This window comes from Monodon monoceros, unplaced genomic scaffold, assembly GCF_005190385.1.
Source record: "Monodon monoceros isolate NGI ecotype Baffin Bay Population unplaced genomic scaffold, NGI_Narwhal_1 Super_Scaffold_8, whole genome shotgun sequence".
NCBI classification, from domain to species: domain Eukaryota; kingdom Metazoa; phylum Chordata; class Mammalia; order Artiodactyla; family Monodontidae; genus Monodon; species Monodon monoceros.
The window spans coordinates 51,866,287-51,892,825 of NW_021703785.1; the positions used below are offsets into that span (position 1 = coordinate 51,866,287).

Genomic DNA, 26,539 nt, shown 5'->3' on the forward strand with positions numbered 1-26,539 from the left:
CACATATTTATCGAATATATGAATGGATGAGTGAATGAATGACCTGTGGGTTCCAATCCAATTTATTTACTTAGTTCACCAACGTCCTCGATACTTGTGGATCAGTCTAATGAAAGTTAATTTATGTAATAAGGCCATTTTTCTGAAGAGTCTTGGCATGTTTTTTTTTTTAACCCAGTTCTACACGCCACCTTTTTCATTTCTGTCTGTTTGTTTCCAGCTAACATTTCCAGTCTTCCTCCTCTTTCATGTAAAAAAGTCTTACCCATTTGTTACTGACCACCTCAATGGCTCAGTCTCCGCCAACCCTCCTCTGATGACCCTGGTTAAAAATGGCCACTCCCTCCCAGAAACACCAATCAAATTGTGGTAGTAACTCTCTTCTTAAGTGTATTGTACAAATTACTTCCATATTCTTTTTTTTCCTTTTTTCATTTTAACCTTACAATTTCCCTGAGTCAGAATGTTGGAGAAATGTTACTCCCCTTCCACAGGTAAGGAGAGATATGAAGCAGTTAATGGGTATATTCAGGAACACAAGCCTAGAAAATGAAGGAACATACACCAGAACTCAGATCTCTTCTATCCTCCTAGTCCCCTCCTCTTTATACTGCTGTATGATGCATATAGTCTCATGTTCTGGAATACATTATAATCACTTCGTATTAGTTTTATCTTCCCTACTGGATTGTAAATTCCTCCAGGCCCTAACTTCTTGGGCTTGCTAATAATATTAACTAAATCAATAAATTAGTAGATCCTCAAAACTTTTAAATCAGGAATTAAAAAAAAAAAAAGAAAAGATTTGTAAGCTGCTTTTGCAATGGGTATAAAAGGCAAAAGAGCTGCCAAGTTGGTACAGGAGTTGGAAAGCACTACATTGGCTTCATTTGTTGGTTAATTTTTGCTCCAAAAGGCTTTACTTAAAAATTAATAATAATAAATCTGAAAAATAAAATAAAAAAACGAATAACAAAGTGGGTCTTTCTATATCCAAGTCAGTACAAAACCATTTGTGGGGTGGAAGGTTACAAGTTTCTTCTTTGTAATTTCATCTTACATATAGTCAGTCATATGGCGGGAAGGGGTGGAGTAAGCAGATTGCCACTTCTATTGCCCTCACGGATGGGAGAACCGTGGTATTATGAAGTATGATCAGTGGTTGGGCGGGGTGTGTGTGGGAGGGCAGGTTTAGAAAGGTCTGGTGTGGGTCTCAGGGAACGTCAGGGAACTTGGGCACTGCACTTAGACTCTCCGGGTCTCTCCTGGTCCGGCATCTGATGAGACCAACATCAGATCGCAGGGCTTAAACCCAGGCTCTCAGGTCGGGATAGGGGAAGGAAAGCGGGCCCCATCACGCTTTGCCCCAACGAGTCCCAACGTTGGCTTTAGGCCTGCAAATCTGAAACAAAGAAAAAACTCCTCCACACCCTAGGGGCCCCAGCTCGGATCTGACCTTTGGCTTGAGGGGACAAGTTGGTCTGAGCCTGGGTGAGAACGAGATCCCTTGGGGCCCCGCCCTCCACTAGCGCAGCGGGAGAGGCATAGGTAAAACCCGCGAAGGGACCCGCCCTAACTAGTTTGTCCCTGCGGCCGCCTCGTAGGCAGCGGGGCGTTCCGAGTGCCCCGCGCCGCAGAGTCATGGCTGCCCGTGGCGGCGTCGCCAGCGCCGGCGAGGGCCTGCGCTATGGTGAGGGCTCGCCGCCCCCGACCAAGCTGTCGAACGCCGACACTGACCAGAGACTGGTGAGTCTGCCGGCTCTCCTGCCGTTCTCCCGCTCCAAGCTGCCCGAGCTTACCCGCTAGCGCTCCCCCACCGCCCCCCCCACCCCAGTCCCTGTCTCACCTCTCTACACCCTTACCCCCGAACCGGGGTCGTCCCTGTGTTCATCCACTCTCTTTGTACCACCCCTCATTTATTCAGAGTTGATGCTCTTCGGCGCCCGGCGTTGACGAGTAGGCGTGTTCGGAGAATCTCTGGTCCCTCAAGGAGCTTTCATTCTTGTCGGGAAGACAGACCAGGGAACAGGCAATTGCAGATGCAGTGTGATAAGTGCTGTAGGGTGGGTGTTCCCACCATGTAGGAGGAGACCCCAGTCCAGTCTTTCGGGGCTAGGGGGTGAGGCCAGGGGAGGCTTCTAGGAGAAAGCGCTGTAACCATCGTTGTAAAACTAAGGTCTGAAGAATGAGTAGCCGCCGACTCGGTGAAGAGGAAAAAACGTTTCAGGCGCCAGTAGTATCATCTACAGAGTCGGTAGGCCAGGTAAACAGGACCCAGTCAGACATAGTAAGGGGGTCTCTTCAGGCTGAAATGAGCTGGGAAAAGAAACTGTCCAGTGGAAACAATGCGAGCCGCATACGTGTTTTTAGATTTTCAGTAGCCATATTTAAGAAGTGAAAAAAATAGGTGGATTTAATTTTAACAATGCATTTTTATTTAATCCAGTATGTCCACAGTGATATTTTGACGTGAAATCAATATAAACATTATTTTTTTAAAAAATAAATTTATTTATTTATTTTTGGCCGCGTTAGGTCTTTGTTGCTGCTCACAGGCTTTCTCTAGTTGCCGCCAAGGGGGGCTACTCTTCGTTGTGGTGCGCGGGCTTCTCCTTGCAGAACACGGGCTCTAGGCGCGTGGGCTTCAGTAGTTGTGGCACGCGGGCTCAGTAGTTGTGGCTCACGGGCTTAGTTGCTCCTTGGTGTGTGGGATCTTCCCCGACCAGGGCTCGAACCCGTGTCCCCTGCATTTTGATGAGCTCTAAGCAGAGGAGTGACCTGTTGGACAATTGTAAAGTTCTCTCAGGCTACGTGTGAGAAGAATGGATTAGTTGGAGAAAGTCTGTTTCATCCCTTTTCCACACCACCTTCCGTGTTGATCCAGCCAACGGTGATATGTCTTGCCCTTAGATGCACAGCACTTGTTGTACATACTGTTCGTTGACTAGTCATACACAGTCTTGTGACATCTTTTATTGTTGACCTGTCATTTTCTGGCAGGTTTTGTTTCCGAAGAGCAGACTGGGTGTTTACTTCAAGTAAGCACTCAATTTGTAGGCGCTCAGTTATCGTTACTTAACTGATAAATTTCTGGAACAGAGTTAGTGAGCTGGAAAGGTTTCAGAAAGCAATATGCTTTTGTTCAACAGACATTTCTTGAGCACTGCTGGATACCAGCCAGGTATCATCCTTGGAAGAAGTAAACGAACAAAACAGATAAAAAGTTTGAAGTAGCAAACTCTTTGAGTTCCTGCTATGTCTGATTCATTCCATACCACAGCCCTGTGAAGAAGGTCGTTTTCAGTTGTCACTTAAACGAGGAGACTCAGAAAGTGGTAACTCATCCAGGATCATTCTCCTAATAAGTGGTGGGCCTAAGGTTCTAAATCCTAACACTCTTTCTGCTGTGATTTGCTGACTCCTTAGAAATAAGGTTTTCTTTTTTTTAATTATTTAACTTTTTTTTTTAAATTGAAGTATAGTTGATTTACAATGTTATGTTGGTTTCAGGTGCACAGCAGAGTGATTCGGATATATATATATTCAGGTTCTTTCTCCTTATAGGTTATTTCAAAATATTTCAAAATATTGAGGATAGATCCCAGAAATAAGGCTTTCTGAATAGAGTGTTCAGTCCGTGATGTAAACTGGATAAGATATTAGGTTAGGCAGAACTCACCTCTCTATGGAGAGTTGTAAAAATCTCAGTACTGGACTGATTTGCAAGGCAATTGGAGCCCTGTGGTATTTTGAAGATAGAAATAATATTGGTGATTTTTTTACATCTGTAGGTACTTTTCTTTGGAAAAGGGAGTGTATAGAATCCAAGCTATCAGTTAGGAGACATCTTTAGTAGTCTGGGCACGTGAAGGCTAAAGTGTAGGCCAGTGATTCTAAACCTGTCCAGCCCAGAGCCCCCTTTTTATAACAAATATTAAAGTTTCCTGTAATATCCTAAAGATTTATAGGCAATAAAAAATACCCATAAGCATAATTTTTAAAAATCAGTGTACTGCTCTAATTGAAGCATAAAGGTAAAATAAGTATTTTATTAGAAAATAACGTGTCTACTTTTTAAGTATGTAAGTGCTCAGGCATGATTACATTAGAAGACACAATGAAGAACTGATCAGTTGCTGGCATATTGCACCAGTGCAAAGAAATCATTGTGAGTGGGATGGCTATAAATGCAGGCTGATTTCAGCTGTATTACATTGGCAGTTCAAATACCATAAGAGCCATCGTCATCGACAAACTAATTTTTCCCAAGTTGTGAACAATTTTTGGTAAAATTTTGAATGAAACAAAGTGGAATCTTACCTCAATTTACATGATAGCTGCAATTCTGGAAAATTCAGTCTTCACTAAAATGGTGCAAAAATGATATATCTTATGTGTAGTAAAGTCCTAGACTAAGATAATCATAGATAGGCTTTTCACCTACTCAGTGTCCAGTAGAGTCTTTTAAAATCTTGAGGGATGCAGGCAGTTGTTTGTTGTCCTGTGTTGTCTTATATATTTTAGGACTTCTAGGATCCATAGTCCTCATCCACTAAATACCCTCCTTCCTATCAAACTTATCGTGACAACCAAAAAATGTCCTTGCAAATTTTCAAAAGGTCCCTAAGGGTGTTCTGCTTCTGTAGGGAATCACTGGTCCAGGCAGTGACCAATGATGAGGTGGAACATAAGAGAGTTGATAATAATAACTTTGGGGAAACTTAGAAGTACTGAAAGTGATGGGAAGTTGACAAAGTGTAGGATAACAAAGAACAAATGACCTAAGTATGGGATATATTTGCTAATCTTATTGAAAATAGACAATCAAATGTTTGTCAAGGAATTGAAGAAGACATTTTTCATACCATTTTTTAAAAAGATGCAATTTATTTTAAAGTTTTTGAAATATATATCTGCAGTTGTAGATGTTAAATAACTGTCTCATGTAAGCTTTCCTTTAGGGATTAAGAATTCAGGTTCATTAGCCTGTTTGGGAGATTAAAAGCTAAAAATGTAGGAGGAAATACCTGCATAGTACTTTGAATAAAATACTATCCTACAATTAATTGTTTAATAATCACAAGTCATGACCAGACTTTGCTTCAGCAAAGCTGCTTCTCATGGACAAGTAGAAAAGAAACTTTAAAGTTAAGAGGAGAATATTAACAATTTTTAAAGCAGTTTGAACAAAACTCAGTTTGTATGACTTGGTAGCCTTTCAATTTTCAGTACTTTCCTGAAGAGTGTAACTCCTAGTATTATTAGGATGATGTAACATATAAGAAAATTAGCCACATGTATGTTTCAGTGTAAGCAAACCTTATACATGAAAATCAAAACCTATCAGACATGTAAATTATCAAGTGCTTATTCATTACCAAAAAAAAGAGACCACTTTTATTTTTCAATTGCAATTGGAATTTAAAATATTTACCTTGAAGCTTACCTTTGAAGAAATCACATGGATTATGTATTGTATATCCATATTTTTAACCTTGCCCTATTCTTTCCTCACTGTTCCTTTCACTGTAAAACAGTGTTCCTATCATTGTTATCATAAGAGGAGGCTAAAATGTAAGCTCCCTGAAGAGGGACTTTGCTGTCTGTGTATTTCCAACATTTATAAAGGTGCCTGTTATGTGGTAAGCACTTTAAAAAGAAATTGTTTAATGAGTACATGTTATTCTGGAATGGGAAGGAATGAGAAGAATGGAGTTAGTAAGAATTTTCAGTTGTCTACCAGTGAGTCCTACAAATAAAAATACAAAATTCAGCTTATCTAAAATGTAGCTCGTTATATCCCCTCCCTATGCATGGTGATTCTCACCTATCCACTACCTTGAATAATGCCATCAACACTCCACTTTCTCCCTTCTCCCTGTTATTCTGTTGGTCTAGCCTCTCTCCTCTGACCTATTGTATTGATAATAGCCTTTAAAAACAGGTCTCTTTGCTTCTGGTCCTTTAGCCCTTTTACACTTCACACAGCCATCAGTTACTTTTCTATACTACACAGCTAATTATGGTACTATAATTTTTTAAATTAATTTACCAAGTTCCTTTTTATAAATTTACCAAGGTCCAAACTTCCCATGGTAATTATATAAATTGTATAAATATGCCATTGTGATATACAGGACTGTTCATGAACTAACCCCTAAATGACTGACTGATGCAGCCTCATTCTCCATCTCCTTCACTGTACTGTACCCTGTGCTATGACTTTACTTACTGTAGTTTTCTCTTCTGTCTGAAATTCGTTGCCTGGCAAACTGCTGTCCTTTTTTTTTTCTTTTAATATATTTACTTTATTTATTTTTGGCTGCATTGGGTCTCCGTTGCTGCACACGGGCTTTTCTTTTAGCTGTGGCGAGTGGGAGCTACTCCTCCTTGCGGTGCGCGGGCCTCCTATTGGGTGGCCTTTCTCGCTGCAGAGCACGGGCTCTAGGCACGCGGGCCTCAGTACTTGTGGCACTCAGGCTCAGCAGTTGTGGCTCGCGGGCTTCAGAGCGCAAGCTCAGCAGCTGTGGCGCACGGGCCTAGCTCCTCTGCGGCATGTGGTATCCTCCCGGACCAGAGCTCGAACCTGTGTCCCCTGCACTGGCAGGCAGTGATTCCTAACCGCTGTGCCACCAGGGAAGCCCCTGCTGTTCATTTTTTAAGACTCAGGTTACTGATGTGAAGCCTTACCTGACTCGAGTTCCCTTTCCCTAGTAGAATAAAGTTGTTTTATCCTAAGTACTTCCTTAGAAAGTCATATACAGTTTTTTATTAAATTATTTCTTATACTATATCAAAATTATTTGTATATGTATAAGCACCTAGGTTGTGAAGTCTTAGGGCAAGAACTTATATGCTTGCTTCTGTGATTGGCATTGCAGTCGATACATGGTAGTTACTTGTTTATTAAATGAACAGCTATTAACTTTTATTACTACTGAGTGGCCTAATAAATAATCATGGATGTTTGGTTCAACATATTGATGCATGTATTCTTTTTCTGTTGGATTTCTCCTTTATGTTAGTTTCTAAGGGAGAAGAGTCTGTGTCTGTCTTGCTCACTACTCTGCCCAGAATTTAGCACAAAGCCTGTCATAGATGCTAAATAAGTATTTGTATACTTATAGATAAATGCTAAACAGATGTTTGTTGAGTGACTAGTCTCCATATTTCTCCATCACAGCTACCATTTTGATGCAGAATTTATTATTTTTTAAAAATTTTCCTCTGGTACAACTATTGTCTATCTTGAAAGTTAAATGTTGCAGTCTCAAGATAGAAGTTTTAGCATTTTATAACACTTTCAGGCAGTTCATATTTATCTAGAAGGTTATTTACTGCTTTTCCTGTTTTGGAAGAATATAATGCCTTAGGGAATTTGTAAACAATTTTGATGCTTTTTTTTTCCCCCAGCAGTAGCAGCTATGATGGAGTGGGCTGTTTTCCCAGTTCTCAGAAATTCTTTGATTCAAGATGGTGGAACATTTAAAGTAATGTGTGTTTGTGTGTGTGTGTTTTTCTGGTGGATATTTGAAACTAGGTGATAGTAACAGATACCTGACTTGGCTCACTTGTTGATTTGCTGGCATTATTTAAATAGTGCTTCTTCTCCTTTTTGAAACATGTCTTTTAAACTAAAATTAGATATTCTTTACAGGCAAGGACCAAGTTTTAAGGATCCTTGTTCTCTCAGTTCTCAGCATGGTACCAGCCTTGGTTACCAAGTTTTAAGGATCCTTGTTCTCTCAGTTCTCAGCATGGTACCAGCCTTGGTTACCACTGAATAATTAAATTAACAAAGGAATGAAACAACTAGATGGAAGAAAAACAGAGGATTAGAGGACATGTTTTACAGTATAATGAACTGATGGCCTTAAGGAATAAAAAAGACTAAGATAAATGATATTCTCTCTCTTTTTTTAATGGTAAAGATAGGCATAAAATATAAGCATGTATCAAATATTAGGTGTAGTCAGAGTACACATGATGCTCTGACTTCTGATGTGCTTTTCCAAATTTTGGTAACTTTATTGCTTGATGCCTCTGATAACACAGGCAGTCTCCAACTCTGTTTTTAAAGTTTGTCGATTCAATTCAGTATAGTAGATTTTTTTTTAACACCAAATACATAGAAGCTATATACGAGGTGTGTGTGGGGAGGAGATGAGTGAGCCAGGATTGCCACCCTCAAGGACAGAGGGCAGCAAACTTCTTTTGTAAAGGGCTGAATAGTATTTTAGGTTTGCAGACCTTATGGCTTCTGTCACACTTCCAAACTCTGCTGTTGTAAAGCAGAAGCAGCCATAGACATACAGCCTAGCTGCAATGATGTTAAAGTTTTACTCACCTAGAACTTTATTACTGTATAGTACTTACAGTATTTCTAAATGTGTTACGTGGTTTTGGTAAAGATTTTTTTTAAATTAATTAATTAATTTTTATTTTTGGTTGCATTGGGTCTTTGTTGCTCCGGGTGGGCTTTCTCTAGTTGCGGCGAGCAGGGGCTACTCTTCATTGCAGTATGCAGGCTTCGCATTGCGGTGGCTTCTCTTGTTACAGAGCACAGGCTCTATGTTCGTGGGCTTCAGTAGTTGTGGCACGCAGGCTCTAGAGTGCAGGCTCAGTAGTTGTGGTTCACGGGCTTAGTTGCTCGCTGGAGGTAAAGAATTTTAAGTAGAGGTTTTAGTAAGTGCCATGAATTGATACCTAATTTGTATATTTCCATTTGGGGTAACCCATTTCATTCTTTCCTTCCATGCTAGAAAGCTTGTGATATTCTACTATTCAGAAACAGTTTAGGATCGTTGACTCATTTACTCTCAGTTTTGTGTCAGTGGATCTATGCCTAGCACTAAGTTTATTGTCTATATTTGATCAATATGGTAAGGTTTTTTAACTGTGAGATTTTGTAGGGGATTGTTTCAGGTGCTTGTAGTATAAAATCACTTTGGGCCAGTACAAAAGCTGTGACCATGTGGGATCTTCTCATGATTTTTGTTTTTTAATAACCTTTATTTTTTTTCTGAGTTTGTCTTTAAACAGTGCTTCCCAATCTTTTAAACTTTTTATAAGGTAACAAGTTTCATACCTGTTTCTTGCCCCCGTAATATTAGTAATATTTTTTATCTTTAATCATTGAATATATAAAAATAAGGTAAAAATTAATGATATGCAAGAATGTATTGAGTTTATGATATGCAAACAAATAGTTAGGGAGGAAATGAACTAACATTTAGTGAATGCTGTTTACCAGGCACTGTATTATATTCTCCCGCTTCTCATAATAACCCATGAAGTTAGATGTTACTTTTCACCATTTTACATATAAGAAAACTGAGGATCCAAGAGGTTAATTAACTTTCTCAAGGTCATATAGCTAGTAAGTGGCAGGACTAGGATGTGAAACCAATTTTGACTCTAAAAGTCCTTGACTTTTATACTGTACCATATTATTTCTCCATCATTTAGATATAAGAAATTGATGAAATTCAACTCCAAGAAATGATATACAGTCTTGGTTTTTGTGGTACTTTTCAGAGTCTTCAAGATATGTTTTAAAATTCTGTTTTTTTAAATAAATTTATTTATTTAATTTTGGCTGCATTGGGTCTTCGTTGCTGTGCGTGGGCTTTCTCTAGTTGCGGCGAGCGGGGGCTCCTCTTCATTGTGGTGCACGGGCTTCTCACTGCGGTGGCTTCTCTTGTTGCGGAGCACGAGCTCTAGGTGCGCGGGCTTCAGTAGTTGTGGCATGCAGGCTCAGTAGTTGTGGCTCACGGGCTCTAGAGCGCAGGCTCAGTAGTTGTGGTGCATGGGCTTAGTTGCTCCACGGCATGTGGGATCTTCCCGGACCAGGGCTTGAACCCGTGTCCCCTGCGTTGGCAGGCGGATTCTTAACCGCCGTACCACCAGGGAAGCCCTGTTTAAAGTTTCTTAAACTTCAAAGCAGAGTTAATTTTATTTCAACTTAACTCAAAAAGGAAGAAAAGAATACTGTGTAATGAAATTAAGCTAAAAGCATTGCTACTGTAAGAAATTACAGCCTTAAAGTAAAAGACCCTATTGTAAGGGAGTAAAAGTAGCTTTCAGGAAATGGGATGATTTCCCAAGCAAGAAGAATAACTGAATTACAAGGTGTTGCAGGTAAGCCGAAAGAGAGAGTTTAAGGGGTGCTTGCCAGGGTCTTCGAAGTCAGTATAGTAAAAGCTTGTAAGAGTACATGATAGGAGATGTGGCACATATATACAATGGAATATTACTCAGACATAAAAAGAAACGAAATTGAGTTATTTGTAGTGAGGTGGATGGACCTAGAGTCTGTCATACAGAGTGAAGTAAGTCAGAAAGAGAAAAACAAATACCACATGCTAACACATATATATGGAATCTTAAAAAAAAAACTGGCTCTGATGAACCTAGTGGCAGGACAGGAGTAAAGACGCAGACATAGAGAATGGACTTGAGGACACGGGGAGGGCGAAGGGTAAGCTGGGATGAAGTGAGAGAGTGGCATGGACATATATACACTACCAAATGTAAAATAGATAGCTAGTGGGAAGCAGCCGCATAGCACAGGGAGATCAGCTCGGTGCTTTGCGACCACCTAGAGGGGTGGGATACGGAGGGTGGGAGGGAGACACAAGAGGGAGGGGATATGGGGATGTATGTATACATATAGCTGATTCACTTTGTTATATAGCAGAAACTAACACACCATTGTAAAGCAATTATACCCCAATAAAGATGTTAAAAAAAAAAAGTACATGATAGGGAGGAGGCTAGCTAGAGACACAGCAAGATCACTTTTATGATCAGGGTACAAAATTAAGTGCAGGATTAAAAGGGAGGTACCAAAGATGAGGTATATTTGTTTCTGTTGAAGAATTTGTTTTTAAAGTTTATTTTAAAGTAGACAGATCAGAGGGTTTTCTGACTTAAGAAGTTATTTATTAAACCCTTCTGACTGGTGGGATCTTCCACAACTTTTCTTTTTTAACCTTTATTTTTCCCCTGATTTTAAAAGAAACAATTGTATAATAATATCATATAGTAATTGAAGTAGGTACCATTTATTGAATGTTTACCACATGTAAAGTACTAGGTGATGTATATGTATGTCCTAATTTTTAAAAATTCGTAGCAACCCAAGGAGGTAGGTATTGTTTATCTCATTTTACAGATGAGGAAGCTCTAGTATAGAGGTTAAGTAACTTGGCCAATGTTATGTTGCTGACATGTAGAGAGCAATTCAAACCATATTTCTTTGAATTCCAAAGTCTGTGATCCAAAGATTTTGTTTTAGTGATAAAAGGTAGGTAATAAGAATATATAACTACTGTTAATGTTTTGTTTTATAGCATTCCATTTTTTTCCTGTGTGCATACATGCTGAACATTCTGTCGTATAACTTGCTTTTACTCTCTAACGTGGTCTGTAAACATTCCTCAATATATTATTTAATTGTGGATGCATATTTTAGATGTGCCTTAATTTATTTAATTATTCCCCTATTGTTGGGTATTCAAATTGTTTCCAGTTTTATATATTATAAATAATGCAGTGATGCATATTCTCATATAAAAGTTTTTATGCACCTCTCTGATTATTTTCTGAGCCTAATGACATGAATATGTTTAAGGCTGTTGATTCCTATGGTGAAATTACCTTCAAGACAGATTGTCCCAATTTGAATTCGTAGCATCAGTTTAAGAATGTTCATTGAACCACTCCCTTGACAATTGTAAGGCTTTGAGTTGTTGGCTAAACGGATGCCTCTCATTATTAATGGCCTTTATACTGGAGTGTGACAGATTGCCACGTGGCCCCATCCAGAAGTTGAAGGAGGTACTAGTAATCCTACTTTCATACTTAACAAACTGTTAGTTTTATATTAAATGTAGGAGTTTTGAACATACAACTTCTTGTTGGAGGTTGAGGGAAGGTAAAATTTTGTGAAAAAAAAATAGGGAATTATATAAGGAGTGAGGACATCAAGGACCAGTGCTAGGATCTAACTTGACATTAGACAATTAAATGACACTATTTCCTCTGGGTAATTTATCAAACTACGTAGTAAGAAGTTGTACAAGGCAAAAGGTTTGTGAATGGGCACTAAAGTCAGTTAGGGATGTTTCACTGAGTATGAGCTCACACTGGAAAGATAATTGAATGGTTTTTATAATCTGTTAAAAGACTGTAGGAGATTAAATTGTTGCTTGAAGACCTAGGCTCTGGTCTGGAATTAGGATACCTGTGTTCCAGTCCCAGTGCAGACACTGATAACAATTGCTGTGGCGCTTCCCTTGTGGTGCAGTGGTTAAGAATCCGCCTGCCAATGCAGGGGACACAGGTTCGAGCCCTGGTCCGGGAAGATCCCACATGCCACGGAGCAACTAAGCCCGTGAGCCACAACTACTGAGCCCATGCGCCACAACTACTGGAGCCCGTGCACAGCAATGAAGAGTAGCCCCCACTTGCCGCAACTAGAGAAAGCCCGCGTGCAGCAATGAAGACCCAACGTAGCCAAAAATAAATAAATTAAAAACAAAAGAAAACACAAACAAATAAACAAAAAACAATGGCTGCAACTTGGACAAGGCATGTGACTATTCAGGACCTCAGTGTCTTCCTCCATAAAAATGGAGGAAGTGGAGTGGGTTTTGGCTAGATGTTTTCTATCATTTCTTTCAGCTCTAAAATCAGCAAAACATTGGACATCTTATGGAAACTATTGAAAATAAAACAGAAACACATATATATATTTTTTGTGTGTGGGATCTTAGTTCCCCAACCAGGGATCGAACGGGGCCCCCTGCAGTGGAAGCACAGAGTCCTAACCACTGGACCACCAGGGAATTCCCAAAACATATCTTTTCTGTATAAAAGTATAATGTGTCTGTTCGTAGAGTACTGTGTGTACTTCCGTTTGCACCTTTTAAAAGTCAAATAGAAATGGAACATTTCCCGCAAAAGAAAATATATAAATGAATTGGCAGGAGAAGTGTGTGCTTGTGTGAGGGGGAAAGAGGCAGGGAAGGCTCATTTGAAGGTAGGCTAAAGTAGTTTAGAACTTAATTCAGGAATAGTGTAGAACTCTTAATTCAGGAAGTTACTGGACAAAAATAATTTAATAAAAGTCAATAAAACAATAAAAGTACAGTAAGAAAATGATAAAGGATATCTGTTAGTTAAAAAAGTCCCTTTTCTCCAAATTTTAGATAATAGAAAGAGCTAAGGAAAATCCTTAAATTTGAAAGAGAGAAATTTAGGGCCAGTGAATAAAATAGCAGTGACAAACAAGTTAAAGAAGCTAACTCCTAGAACTAAATGAACCTTGAATTGCCCAGAAGACCAAGCTTTTTAGAGCAGATATATCTGAAGCTTCAGGCCAAAGAACACGTCTCACAAGCTTCACTGATAGACTTGACACATCTAGCATGAAGAGCCACAGAGCACGGATGTAAAGTTTGCCATAGTTCTTACTTCCTAACAGATATCTTCCAAACACCGAAGTCATCTTTCAGTATCATTCTGGTTTAATTTTCTAATTAGAATTTGACTTTGAAAATCTTGCCCCTTTTTGGCCTGTCTGCTTAGGGTTATTATCTTGAGATGATTCCATATTGTTAAATAGATGGAAGTTGACCTTATATTTTACACGTTGTCTGCTCTATGTTTGAAATATTTTATAGGTTACTGGTCTAGTCTGTATTTAACATATTCTGTAGATATTTAACATATTCTGTAGATGATCCCTGCCCTCCAACATACATATATATTCAATTGCAATAACCTAAGGTCACCGTGAGTTAAGGGCAGAATCTCAATCAGAATTCAGGTTTCCCAGCTTCTAACCTTTGTTCTCTCCTGTATCCTCCCTTTTCCCTCTTGGTCTAGCATTGACCCTATCCTTCAGTTTTATCTGGACTCTTCTCAGAAGCCATCTATGACCCGGAAGCAGAGTACTTAGCAACTGGCCACCTGTTCACCTAACCATCTACACACACATTCATCCATCCAGTCAGTTAACACTAACTTTTATTTAACCCATATGTATTCTAGGAATACAAAGATGAATAGTACCTGCTTCTTGCTCTCTAGAGGCTCACAGTTCAGTAAAGGAGACAAGTTTTGAAGTTGTGGTCTGGGATTACAATAGACAAACTGAGATGTAGAGAGGTGGGAGTATTTGAATAGGGGAGAGGGTACTGTTGGCATTGATTTCTTTCATATTTGGATATTTACTTGTTCCTGCTGCCTATCTAGAGTCATTCCATTTTTCTTTGCTGTTTAGAAACTGAGAAGCCATATATATACCAGACATCCTTCTGTGTTAGGGACTGGGGTCAATAATACTATCTTTATATGAACAGTGGTGAAACAGAAGGGTGGAGACATATTAGACTCAACTGAATGAGGGTAGTAGGGCTATAACTCAGATACCCCAAGTCCCTTAGAGCCAGCAGCTTCAGAGGACGGAGGGCTTATTTTGGGAAGTGACCTGGTCCAGACACAGGTAGGGACCAGCTCACAGGGAAAACATGTAAGGGTAAGTGCAAGTTTCTTATTGGCAGCCTCTGATCAAATATCTGCTGAAACCGACTTTCAGCGTCTTACCTCCACTACTCCCTACTAGCACTGACTTACTAAATTGTAATAAAGATAGAAAAATGGAATCTCCCTCAGGTTAAACCTAGTGTTAAAGTGAAAGTTTTTACCAATTAAAAAAATGTCAATTACTATATTATTATAATCGTATACACCTTAAAGAGAGTTTTTAGTTAGTGCGTGCTTGTTTCAAATTTGATGGAATGTGTTAACACTAATTAGTAAAATCTGTGCACTAGATTATTCTCAGCACATCGGTTATCTCAGTGTAGCTGTATAAAGCAGTGGATCTTAACTCCAGTGTCTCTGCACATTGATGAGGTATCATGAGGTAACATGACAAAGGGATGGGGTTACAACCATGTGCCTTTGCAAATAGCCTAGAGGGAATCTTGTCTATGATCTGATTTAAAATCTGGTCCTAAGAGAGGGTGTGTCATGTGTCAACTTTTGAGAGTCATTGACAACTAGAATAACCATCCCTTTATTATCCTAAGAAATATTTCTGGCTAAAAATCTAGTAAGTTCTAAAAGAAATTAGATAAATTTATGGAGAAATAAAATATAAAAGCAAACTAGTAAGTTTTTGAGGACTCGCAGGTTTTGTTTTGAGATTGTGAATCAGTTTGTAACCTCTGTGAGGTGACCTTATTGATCCATATCTCTACCCCTAGTACAGTGCCTGGCTTGTAGTAAGTACCCCGATTAAATGTTTAAATAAATGTTGAATTAGTGAGTAATGAACGAGTCAGGGCGATATACCTAAAAACATTATTTTCTGGTCCTGAAACACAGTAGAAATATGTATCAGCGAGGGTTCTCCAAAGAAACAGAACTAAATAGAATGTATTATTTATCTATTTCTAGGAACTGGCTTACACAATTGTGTGGGCTGGCAATTCTAAAATTTGTAGGGCAGGCCTGCAGGCTGGCAACTTTCAGACAGCAGCTAAGTCTTGAGGCAGAATTTCTACTTCCTCAGGGAAATCTCAGTTTTCTTAAGGCCTTTCAACTGCTTGGATGGGTCACACCTATGTTATCAAAGATAAACTGCTTTACTTAATAAAGTCAGCTGATTGTAGATGTTAGCCACAAGTACCAAATACCAACACAGCAACACCTACATTGAGGTTTAATTGACTGACCTAGCCAAACTGACACATAAAGTGAACCATCACAGTATCCTTGGGTTTGAGAACTTGAAGCCAAATGTGCAGCCTGGTTTAGCAAACCTGTGATGAACCCAGGGACTCCTGGTACTCTCTGAGGCGACCAGGACTAAGTTGGTATTGGGACAGGACTTTCTGACTAGTCACATTTAACGTGAACAAAGAAAGCTGCTTGCGTTATTAGAGACAAGGTTTGTATCAGTGGGTCAATGAATAAATGCTAAACAGTACTTAAAAGGTTATTCTTAAGATCATCAGTTATAGCAAGGATTTAAGTTTGGAGAATTTTTTGTTCATTATTTTAGAGTGGAGAAGTACTCATTTGTCCTGAGCCTGAGAGTTTTGTTTCTTTCTTTCTTTTTTTTTTTTTATGGTACGCGGGCCTCTCACCGCCGTGGCCTCTCCCATTGCGGAGCACAGGCTCCGGACGCGCAGGCTCAGCGGCCATGGCTCACGGGCCCAGCCGCTCCGCGGCATGTGGGATCCTTCCGGACCGGGGCATGAACCCGTGTCCCCTGCATCGGCAGGCAGACTCTCAACCACTGCTCCACCAGGGAAGCCCCTTGTTTCTTATTATGTTTGCTTTTGGGTTTTGTTTTACTGTTTCAGATTGTTTTTTGTTTGCCCTTTTATTTACTCTCTAGTCATGCTGTAGATATTAATGCTTGCCTATGGTTTAAAATAAATTAAGTGACTTTAAAGTCAAGCAAGTAAGATGTAGTTAACATTGCTTTTTCTTTTTACTTAATTTAAATTTTTCACTTAAATTAATTAAAGAATTGGTGGTTTGAGAGAAGTTCAAGTGTACTTTTTTTTGGCAATGGAACAGTAATGGTAAGGGCCAGGTGGATTTAGATATGAAAATCTGGGACATTCATGCCAGCTTGAAAATTTTAGGGAAGGATAATTGTAAAAATTCTCTTCCTAATGTCATTTTATCATGTCTGACACTTTTTCTGGAATATAAATTCCCTTGCTCTCCTTCTTTTGATCTGCATGTGCACTACCTCTCTTTCTCAAATTCTGCTGATTTGCCAAGCAGTCTTTCTTGTTTCTTCCCGTTTTTCTCCTTTCCACTTGCTGTTTAAATTCAAGTAGCTTTCTTTGTAGAAATTGAACCAAATAATAAGGCAGCATAAAACACTGAGTTCAGCAGAAAGTGATTTGCTTGTGATTAACCCTTGAGAACTGAGCCACTGCGAGATAACAAAGTATGTATTTTGAGACAACCTGCTCATTCTTCTTTTCCATTAGTAGATGAGACCGTTTCTTCCCCAGGTGTTAGGAATTCATGTACAGCTTTGCTTGGGTTTTGTTTATCACACTGAGGGTGGCGTGTTTTTAGAAAAGCAAGACCAAAGGAACTTATGACAGCCCTTCCCTCTGCCCCACTCCCTCTCACAGACTTTCCTCCCAGCAAAAGGGAACTCCATTCTTCCAGTTGTGTAAGGCAATAACCTTGACATTCTTTCCCCCTAGCTTTACTGAGGTATAATTGACAAATAAAGATTGTATATATGTAAGGTGGACAACATGATTTAATAGACATATACATTGTGAAATGATCACCATAATTCAAGCTAATTAACACATTGGTCACCTCACATTGTTACCTTCTGTGTGTATATGTGTGTGTGTGTGTGTGCGCGCACGTCTGTGCACATGTATGTACACATACGGTGAGAAAACTTAGGTCTACTACTCTTAGCAAATTTCAAGTATAAAACTTATTCATCTTACAGGAACTTTGACCCACATCACCCCATTTCTCCCACCCCAGCCTCTGTTAACTGCTGTTCTACTCTCTGCTTCCATGAGTTTTTGACTTTTTTAGATTCCACATGTATGTGAGATCAATCAATATTTGTCTTTCTGTGTCTGGTTTTATTTCACTTTGTGTAATGTCTTCCAGGTTCATCCATGTTGTCACAAATGCTAGACTTTCCTTCTCTTTATGGGTGAATAATATTCCACTGTACATATGCACTACATTTTCTTTATCCATTCATCATCTTCTCTTTCTTTTATACCTCACATCTGGTCTCTCAACAAATCTTGTTGGCTTTTTAAAAAATTAATTAATTAATTTATTTTTATTTATTTATTTTTGGCTGCGTTGGGTCTTTGTTGATGCGCGTGGGCTTTCTCTAGTTGCAGTGAGCGGGGGCTGGTCTTCGTTGCAGTGTGCATTCTTCTTATTGTGGTGGCTTCTCTTGTTGCAGAGCATGGGCTCTAGGCACGTGGGCTTCAGTAGTTGTGGCGCATGGGCTTAGTTGCTCCACAGCACATGGGATCTTTCCTGACCAGGGCTCGAACCCGTGTCCCCTGCATTGGCAGGTGGATTCTTAACCACTGTGCCACCAGGGAAGTCCCCACACATAATTCTTTGGCTGCTTAATTTTCTTCATAGCACATGTCACTTTCCGTTGTATATTTTTCTGATTTCTATTGTTTATTGTCTATCTCTTTGAAATACTCAGAGATGGGAGAGTCTCCAAATGGCTGCTTGAAAAAATGCCTGACTTTTTTTATTTGGAGTTTTGTTATTTTTCTTTGTTTAACAATTCAGTTACTCCTTCATGTTTTTCTACATGGATCTGTGAATTATATGCATCTCATTTTTGTAAGGAAATTTACCTGGCATAGGCCCTTAACTTCATTTTCTTCTGTGAGACTTCTGGATATATATACCTGGTCCAGAATATTTTGAGACATGATTATGTGTTAATTTCTTGATTAAATTTAACGATCATTTTCCATGATATTTTCCCATTTCAATCATAATTCCATCCTCTAGCAGACACCAATACAGTACATAAATAATTCAAGTTCCAAGAGGCATCTGGATAGTGGGGATGCTTCTTAAGATCATTTTCATCTCATTGTATTAACTTTTGAGAACCTACTATGTACTAGGTACTTTGTTAGATTTCAGAAATCCAAAGAGGTAAACAGTCCCTACCTCCAGAAGCTCACATTTTAGCAAGGGTTTGAAATAGGTAAGCCATTATTAAATAATGTGCTATGTACTATAATAGAACTGCTAAGTACCATGGAGTCACTAAAAAGTTTTACTTGAGTGAGGAGATGGGTGGCGTAAATTTTACCTGGAGGTGACCTTAAAGCTATTTGAAATAAGCAGGGATTTTCCAGGAGGAATGAACAGAGAACAGAAAGGATTAAGAGTAAAATTGTGGGAGTGAAGAAAGAACTAACAGACATCTGCCATGTTTACACAGTTCGTTGGTCATTTTTCATAATCTTTTCTCATAAATCATTTTGAGCATGCTGTGATTAGGTTTTCACATTCCCACATTCCCATTTTATAGATGAGGAAATGGGCCTAGAGAGATCAGCTTAGGGTCGCAGATTTGGTAAATGTTGAGCTGGAATTGGAGCCCAGGCCTGATTAACTTTGAAGCACATGGATTATACATTCAGGGGTGAAAGGGAAGATTGAGGAAGTTCATGCTTGCTTCATGGGTGAAAAACATGAAGGCTAATGAAAAAAGTAAAATTTAGAACAGTAAGGGCAAAAAGGAATGGGGAATGGTATGAATCAAGGATGAAGGAGATGATGAGACTGAGTGGATTTGAAAGCCCAGCCGCCATCAGAAACCATAATTTTATCATGGTGCTATGTAGTGTGTTCATAAGACTTTTCTCCAGTCAGCTTTAGCAGTCTAGGCAGAGGATTCTTTTTTTTTTTTTAATAATTATTTATTTATTCTATTTATTTATTTGGTCACGCCGGGTCTTATTTGTGGCACGTGGGCTCCTTTGTTGCAGCTTGCAGGCAAGCTGTGGCATGCATGTGGGAGCTAGTTCCCTGACCAGGGATCGAACCCCGGCCCCCTGCATTGGGAGTGCAGAGTCTTAACCACTGTGCCACCAGGGAGGTCCCTAGGCAGAGGATTCGTTATGGTAACTCTCCAACCATTTTAAATCAGTCAGTGATTTCACTGGTAATTTACTGTTCGTTAATTTCTGCAATGCTATTATACATATGTTTGGACATTTTAAAATCTAAAATATTCATGCATTGTGTATGGTCAAAGGGGATGCAGTGAAAACTATGCTTTTTGGCATTTTTGAGAAATATAATCCAAAGTTGTCATGAATTTTTAAAAACTTAATTAAATACCATTGGCCAATAACACATAAATTAGTTATATGTGTACATATCATCTTTGTTTTCTGTGGTGACTATGATGAGATTGTTAAAAACTGAATTTCCAAATTTGGTGTGAATGGAATTTTTCTATTTTTCTTATATAGACCACTTTCCCCAAACACTGGTCTGGACCAGTTGTAAAAGAATTAGTTGGTAGAATTTTTAATTGATTTGTAACTGTATTAGTTTTTAGGTATATATGTGCACATATATACCTTTTTTATAGAAAGATCAACTAGTTATAAATACGTGCTCACATAATTTTATGTAGAAAAAAATGTATCTAAGAATTTATTTAGATCTTCTGCAGGCCTAGAAAGTGTTAGCTGCTTTTCTAACCATCTGAACCTTCAAAGAAAATGTTTCAAAACTAAAACTTCCTGAAGGCAGCCTTGTGGATGTTTAAAACAACAACAACAAAAATACCTTGTATGGCATCCACATTTACCATCTGCTGGCTCCTACATATGTTTGACACCTATGGCCATTTTAGCTTAGGCCAGAGTACAGGTGTATACATATCTTTCTTTTTAAATCACACTGCCTGTCTTATTTTCAGCCCATATTCTAATTTCCCTAAGTCAAAAAAGTAGCAACATTTCCCTAGTTTCTGTAAAAACACAGATGTAACGTGACATCAGTCTAGTTGCATGAGCAATCATAGACATTTAACCTGGTTATTGCCTAATTGGTAGACAATGACAGTACTTATGGTTCTAGCACTATGCCTCACTCTCCATTTTGCTTTTAAATTGTCTTTTCAGTGTCGTTTTTGTTCTGTTACTGGCAATTTAGTTTTAAAGCATCATTGTTTATAAAAACATTCAGAATAAAAATTGAAGCACATCATTGTGCTTGACATAGATCAAATATGGTGTTACGTATATAAAAGAAATAAAATAGATCCTGTTAGCCTGAAGGTACAACACTGAAGTTTAAGTAAATGTGAAATAGCATAGTGATAAAGCATATGTGAAATTTTTTTCAACAGTAGTCAAATAGAGAAGATGTTGATGGAATTCTCTGATATTTACACAGTTATGCCAAATGAACCATGGGCTTTTGTTTTTTAAAGCCCCAGTATGCTTTAGATGTTATTTTACTTTAAAAAAATTTAAGGTCGGATAAAGGTATGGCTGAGAGTTCTGCGTGAACTACTTGCTCAGATTTCAGATGGATTTTCCTGTGCTTCCTGTCTTCTGTATTTGCAACTAGATGATCTTTTTTTTCTGTTTGGGTTATTCATGTATGTGGAGAGTTGGTGGAATTTGTTGTTTTAGAGCTCTCTAAATTTGTGTCTGAAAAAAAGAGTACAAATGACTTCCTAGTGACTGAAAAACAGGTAGTAGATAAATATTTTTCTCTAGGAAACGAATAATATTCTTATTCTGGACCGTTTGAGGTTAAAGTTTTATCTTATTTGCTTATCTCTCTGACAGTATTTCCATAGAAAACTTCATGCAGAGGACCTTTATTCTTATTACAGAGTACAGGAATCTGGTAGCGCAGGACGCATAATAGTTTTAAAATTTCAAGTTGAGTTCTACTTCCAAATAGATTTTTGTTATCAGTTGTTTATGCTCAAAAGGTATAAACTATTTTAATGTCAAATTAATTGAAAATACTATTAAAGAGGTAAATCAGATACAGTCCCCTTCCAATAAGTAATTTAATTCCAATAAGAAATGAGTTGTTGATTAGCTATGCTAATACTTTGTCCATTTTCAGTGTGGATGAGTAAGACTTGATTGCACAGTTTGGGGTCATTTATTGAACATTCTTATTTGCTCCAATGATCTACCTAATTTGGGTTTGTTTTTAAAGGTTGCAAGGCATTTAGTGTTTATCTTTCTATAAAGTTAGTCTTCAGAAATAGAGATTAATTCTGGCATTAGCATTATTTTTCTTATTGTACTATTGTTGAATGAATGAGAAATGAAATATAAATGGCAGATCTTCTGATATGCTCTAGGAACTCAAAGTAAATGAAACACCCTTCTTATTTCAGTGGGCATTTGTTTATTTTTAATTTTAATTTTTTTTCTTATATGTTTTGGCTGCGTTGGGTCTTCGTTGCTGCGCGTGGGCTTCCTCTAGTTGTGGTGAGTGGGGGCCACTCTTCGTTGCGGTGCGTGGGTTTCTCATTGCAGTGGCTTCTCTTGTGGAGCACGGGCCCTAGAGTGCGCGGGCTTCAGTAGTTGTGGCGCATGGGTTTCAGTACTTGCAGCGCACAGGCTCTAGAGCACAGGCTCAGTAGTGTGGCGCACGGGTTTAGTTGCTCTGCGGCACGTGGAATCTTCCTGGACCAGGGATCCAACTCATGTCCCCTGCATTGGCAGGCAGATTCTTAACCACTGTGCTACCAGGGAAGTCCACATTTATTTTAAAAAATTTATTTAATTAATTAATTTAATTAATTTATTTTTGGCTGTGTTGGGTCTTTGTTGCTGCACGTGGGCTTTTTCTAGTTGTGGTGAGCAGGGGCTACTCTTCGTTTCAGTGCATGGGCTTCTCATTGCAGTGACTTCTCTTGTTGCGGAGCATGGGCTCTAGGCACGCGGGCTTCAGTAGTTGTAGCTCATGGGCTCTAGAGTGCAGGCTTGGTAGTGGCACTCAGGCTTAGCTGCTCCACGGCACGTGGGATCTTCCCAGACCAGGGATCCAACCGGTGTCCCCTGAATTGGCAGGTGGACTCTCAGCCACTGCGCCATGAGGGAAGCCCCCCATTTATTTATTTCTTAGAGGTTCTCATGTTGGGGTTTGTGAGCTGAAGGGCTTCAGGGAAACCCATGGATTCCCTCAAATTATATACAAAAATATTTGTGCTTTTCTAGGGTGTATATATATATTTGCGCTTTTCTAAGGTGTTGATCCATAGAGTTCATCAGATTTTTTTAAAAGCTCTTGCTATCTAGAAAAGCTTAAGGAGACAGAACACATCTAAGCATACATTAGTGAAATAAATGTGATAGGTTAAAAATAAAGATCTTTGGGAGATTAGCATAAACGTTGGAGGCTCACCATGTTTAGCATCCTGTAGAGGACCCATTTGATATAGGCCTTTGCCTTGTTGTGTATAGTGACTGGTGTACAGTCATGCTTGTATCATTGAGGGTCCTGGTAGTAATGGATGGTTTTTTGGAACATAGTTTAATGAAGGGACTATTTGCAGAGTTGTGGGCATAGTTTAAAGTAACCAAAAAGGGATGATGAATCACCCAGGGACTAGCACCAGTTGGAAACAGTTATCCACTCAGGCAAAGAGGCAAGGGGTTGGGAACTATGCTCCAGAACCCAGTGAGAGTTACAGGTATGGAAGAGGAGCCACTCAACAAGAGCCATGGCCAAAGAGGAAATATAGCAGGGAATACGTTGTACTATTGTTTCTACCTCCTTCCACTCTTTGCTTTTCTGCTGATGCTTCCTGTTGGGAAAAAGTCTCACGTGCATAGCCTTTCAACCCCTCTTGGCCTCGTAAGAATGGGTCTCGGACTTGGAACACTTGGAGCTCACACAACCTGTACTTTGTGGGATTATTGTCCCCTGTTTCAGGCTTGCCCTCAGCTTTCAGTATTTCAGACTCTAGGGATAGTGTGGGATAAAGAGAGGGAGGGTGCTTGTGGGCCAATTTCCCTTTGTCAGCTGGCTGGCAGCCGCTAGCCGTATGAGACTAGTGCACATGACTGGAGCTGATCTTACTCTGTCTCTTCTCTATATGAGTAAATCATTGTTCTGCCTAGTGCTTGACTGTTGTGTTTTCCTTCACAACCTTGATACCAAGATATAATGGGCAGAAATGTATAGAGTCCTTTTCTGGGATTGGTAACCAGTGCATGGTGTTCTGTTCAACACTTCCTCTCATTGGCAAAACCCAACCAGAAGCGAGAGAGGGCAAGCGAAGACTGGATAATGTAGTCTTTTGAGAAGGGTGGAAAATGAATCTGGAGAGACAAGGGGAGAATAATCATCAGAGTACTCAATACTTAATTTGTTAAATTAAATTGAATTTTTAATTGTTAAACACAATTGAGCCTTACGTACTGTTAGATTAAAGTGAAAAATGATCAAATGTCTGATGATTTAATGTTTCTGATATAAATACCTTGACATAAAAATCTCTTTAGAATAATGAGGCAACTGTTTGTCTCATATATATATATTTGAATAGTAGAAATAATAAAAATGATGCAATAATCAACCTATAAAATTGTGAAATTAAAATAACTCAACTTTTCAAGACTTTATGTTTTTCAAATAGGCGTTTTTCAAAATGTGAAAATTTGGATTATCTAACCTAGAGAAGACCAATTCATTTTCCACAGCCTACCTCAAAAACCACTCCTGTGAGTTGTCTTTTACTTGGACAAATTTAAGAGTTTATGAAACATTGTTCGTATTTCTGTTACACCACTTACATTCCTAATAGCTAGTTATTCTTATTGATAACATTAAAGTGGTTCACGTTTACTGCCTGTTTACTATGTGCCAAGCCACTGTGCTAAGTCCTTTACATACGTTATTAATATTATCCTCAGAATAACCCTAGAAGTGTAGATATTATTGCTTGGTGCTTGATGCATCGGTGGATAGAACAAATTTCACAAAGGCCAGAGATCTTTATATTCTTGTATTAATATTTCTACAACATTTTGGTTTGGTGTTTATTGTTAGTATTCATATGTTTATTAGCCATTTAGATTTTTTTCTATGAAGTCCCTGACCCACTCTTTTTTTTTTTAATATTTTATTTATTTATTTATTTATGGCTGTGTTGGGTCTTAGTTGTGACACACGGGATCTTCAATGTGGCATGTGGGATCTTTCATTGCAGCATGTGGGCTCTTTGTTGTGGCACGTGAGCTTAGTTGCCCCGGCATGTGGGATCTTAGTTCCCCTACCAGGGATCAAACCCATGTCTCCTGTATTGGAAGGCGGATTCTTTACCACTGGACCCACTAGGGAAATCCCCCTGGACTCTTTTGTTCATTTTCTACTGGATCATCTGTCTTTTTCTTTTCTTTTTTTTTTCTTTTGCGCTACGCGGGCCTCTCACTGTTGTGGCCTCTCCCGTTGCGGAGCACAGGCTCCGGACGCGCAGGCTCAGCAGCCATGGCGCATGGGCCCAGCCGCTCTGCGGCATGTGGGATCTTCCTGGACCGGGGCATGAACCCGTGTCCCCTTCATCGGCAGGCGGACTCTCAACCACTGTGCCACCAGGGAAGCCCCATCTGTCTTTTTAATGTGGAGGAATTCTCTGTATTTTGGGGCATGTGCTCATCGTTATGTGTTGCAAATGACTTCTCCCATTCTGTGGCTGGTTCAAGCTGAAATATTAAGAATACGTCAGATCTTGATAGCAAAGATAAATATTTCTGGTCAGATGAAAGAATAAACAAGTTTATGAGGAAGGAAAATAAATTCACACATGAAAACAGTTGAGTACTTTTTTAAAAATAAATTTATTTATTTATGGCTGAGTTGGGTCTTCGTTGCTGCGTGCAGGCTTTCTCTAGTTGCGGTGAGCGGGGGCTACTCTTCGTTGTGGTGCGCAGGCTTCTCATTGCAGTGGCTTCTCTTGATGCAGAGCATGGGCTCTAGGCGCATGGGCTTCAGTAGTTGTGGTGCCCTGGCTCAGTAGTTGTGGCTCGCAGGCTCAGTAGTTGTGGCACACGGGCTTTGTTGCTCTGCGGCATGTGGGATCTTCCCAGACCAGGGCTCGAACCCGTGTCCCATGCATTGGCAGGTGGATTCTTAACCACTGTGCCACCAGGGAAGCCCCAGTTGAGTACTTTGGTTGGACTGAGGATCCTTAAAGTGAACCAATGGAAAATAAGACTGGAAAACTCAAAATATGTAGCCCCTGGGAAGCTCTAGAAAATGGCAAAAATATACCTCAACAGAACATCTTCTTGAAATCAATACTCATTTCCCTTCAGTTCAGGAGTAATTACATCTAGACAACCTGAAGGGAAACTCAAAGACTGTTTGGCCTCTTGCTAGCTAGCTCTAGGCTTGTCCTTCTCTGCCAGGGAAAGAATCTTCCCTTACTGAGATTGCCCTAGTGCTCTGCCTGGTGAAAAGGTGAATCTTAGAACTGGAGCTGAGGACTTCCCTGGTGGCGCAGTGGTTAAGAATCCACCTGCCAATGCAGGAGACACGGGTTCCAGCCCTGGTCCAGGAAGATCCCACCTGCTGCAGAGCAACTAAGCCTGTGCACCACAACTACTGAGCATGCAGTCTAGAACCTGTGAGCCACAACTACTGAGCCCACATGCCACAACTACTGAAGCCCACACGCGTAGAGCCTGTGCTCCGCAATAAGAGAAGCCACCGCAGTGAGAAGCCCGCACGCTGCAGCGAAGAGTAGATCCCACTCACCAGAACTAGAGAAAGCCCACGTGCAGCAACGAAGACTCAGTGAAGCAAAATAAATAAATAAATTTATTAAAAAAAAAAAAGTCTAACTCTTTAAAAAAAAGGAACTGGAACTGAGGAGGGGAAACCTAGATGAACTTTCCTCATCTTGTCTATGAAGAGCTCTAGACTTCTAAGAGAGAGTTACTGGGTGTTAAAGTTAGAGCACCTTCATACA

The 26,539-nt window shown here is 39.5% G+C and overlaps 1 protein-coding gene across 1 annotated transcript in view; it reads left to right on the top strand.

Moving 5' to 3' along the window:
* The first annotated feature begins 1,603 nt into the window (after positions 1-1,603).
* DNAJC15 (DnaJ heat shock protein family (Hsp40) member C15) overlaps positions 1,604-26,539 on the top strand; it is a 62,235-nt gene continuing 37,299 nt past the window's right edge. Inside the window, exon 1 of the mRNA XM_029210589.1 lies at positions 1,604-1,746. Within this exon, the coding sequence (XP_029066422.1) occupies positions 1,642-1,746 (105 nt within the window). The 5' untranslated portion in view covers positions 1,604-1,641. The remainder of the gene's footprint in view (positions 1,747-26,539) is intronic.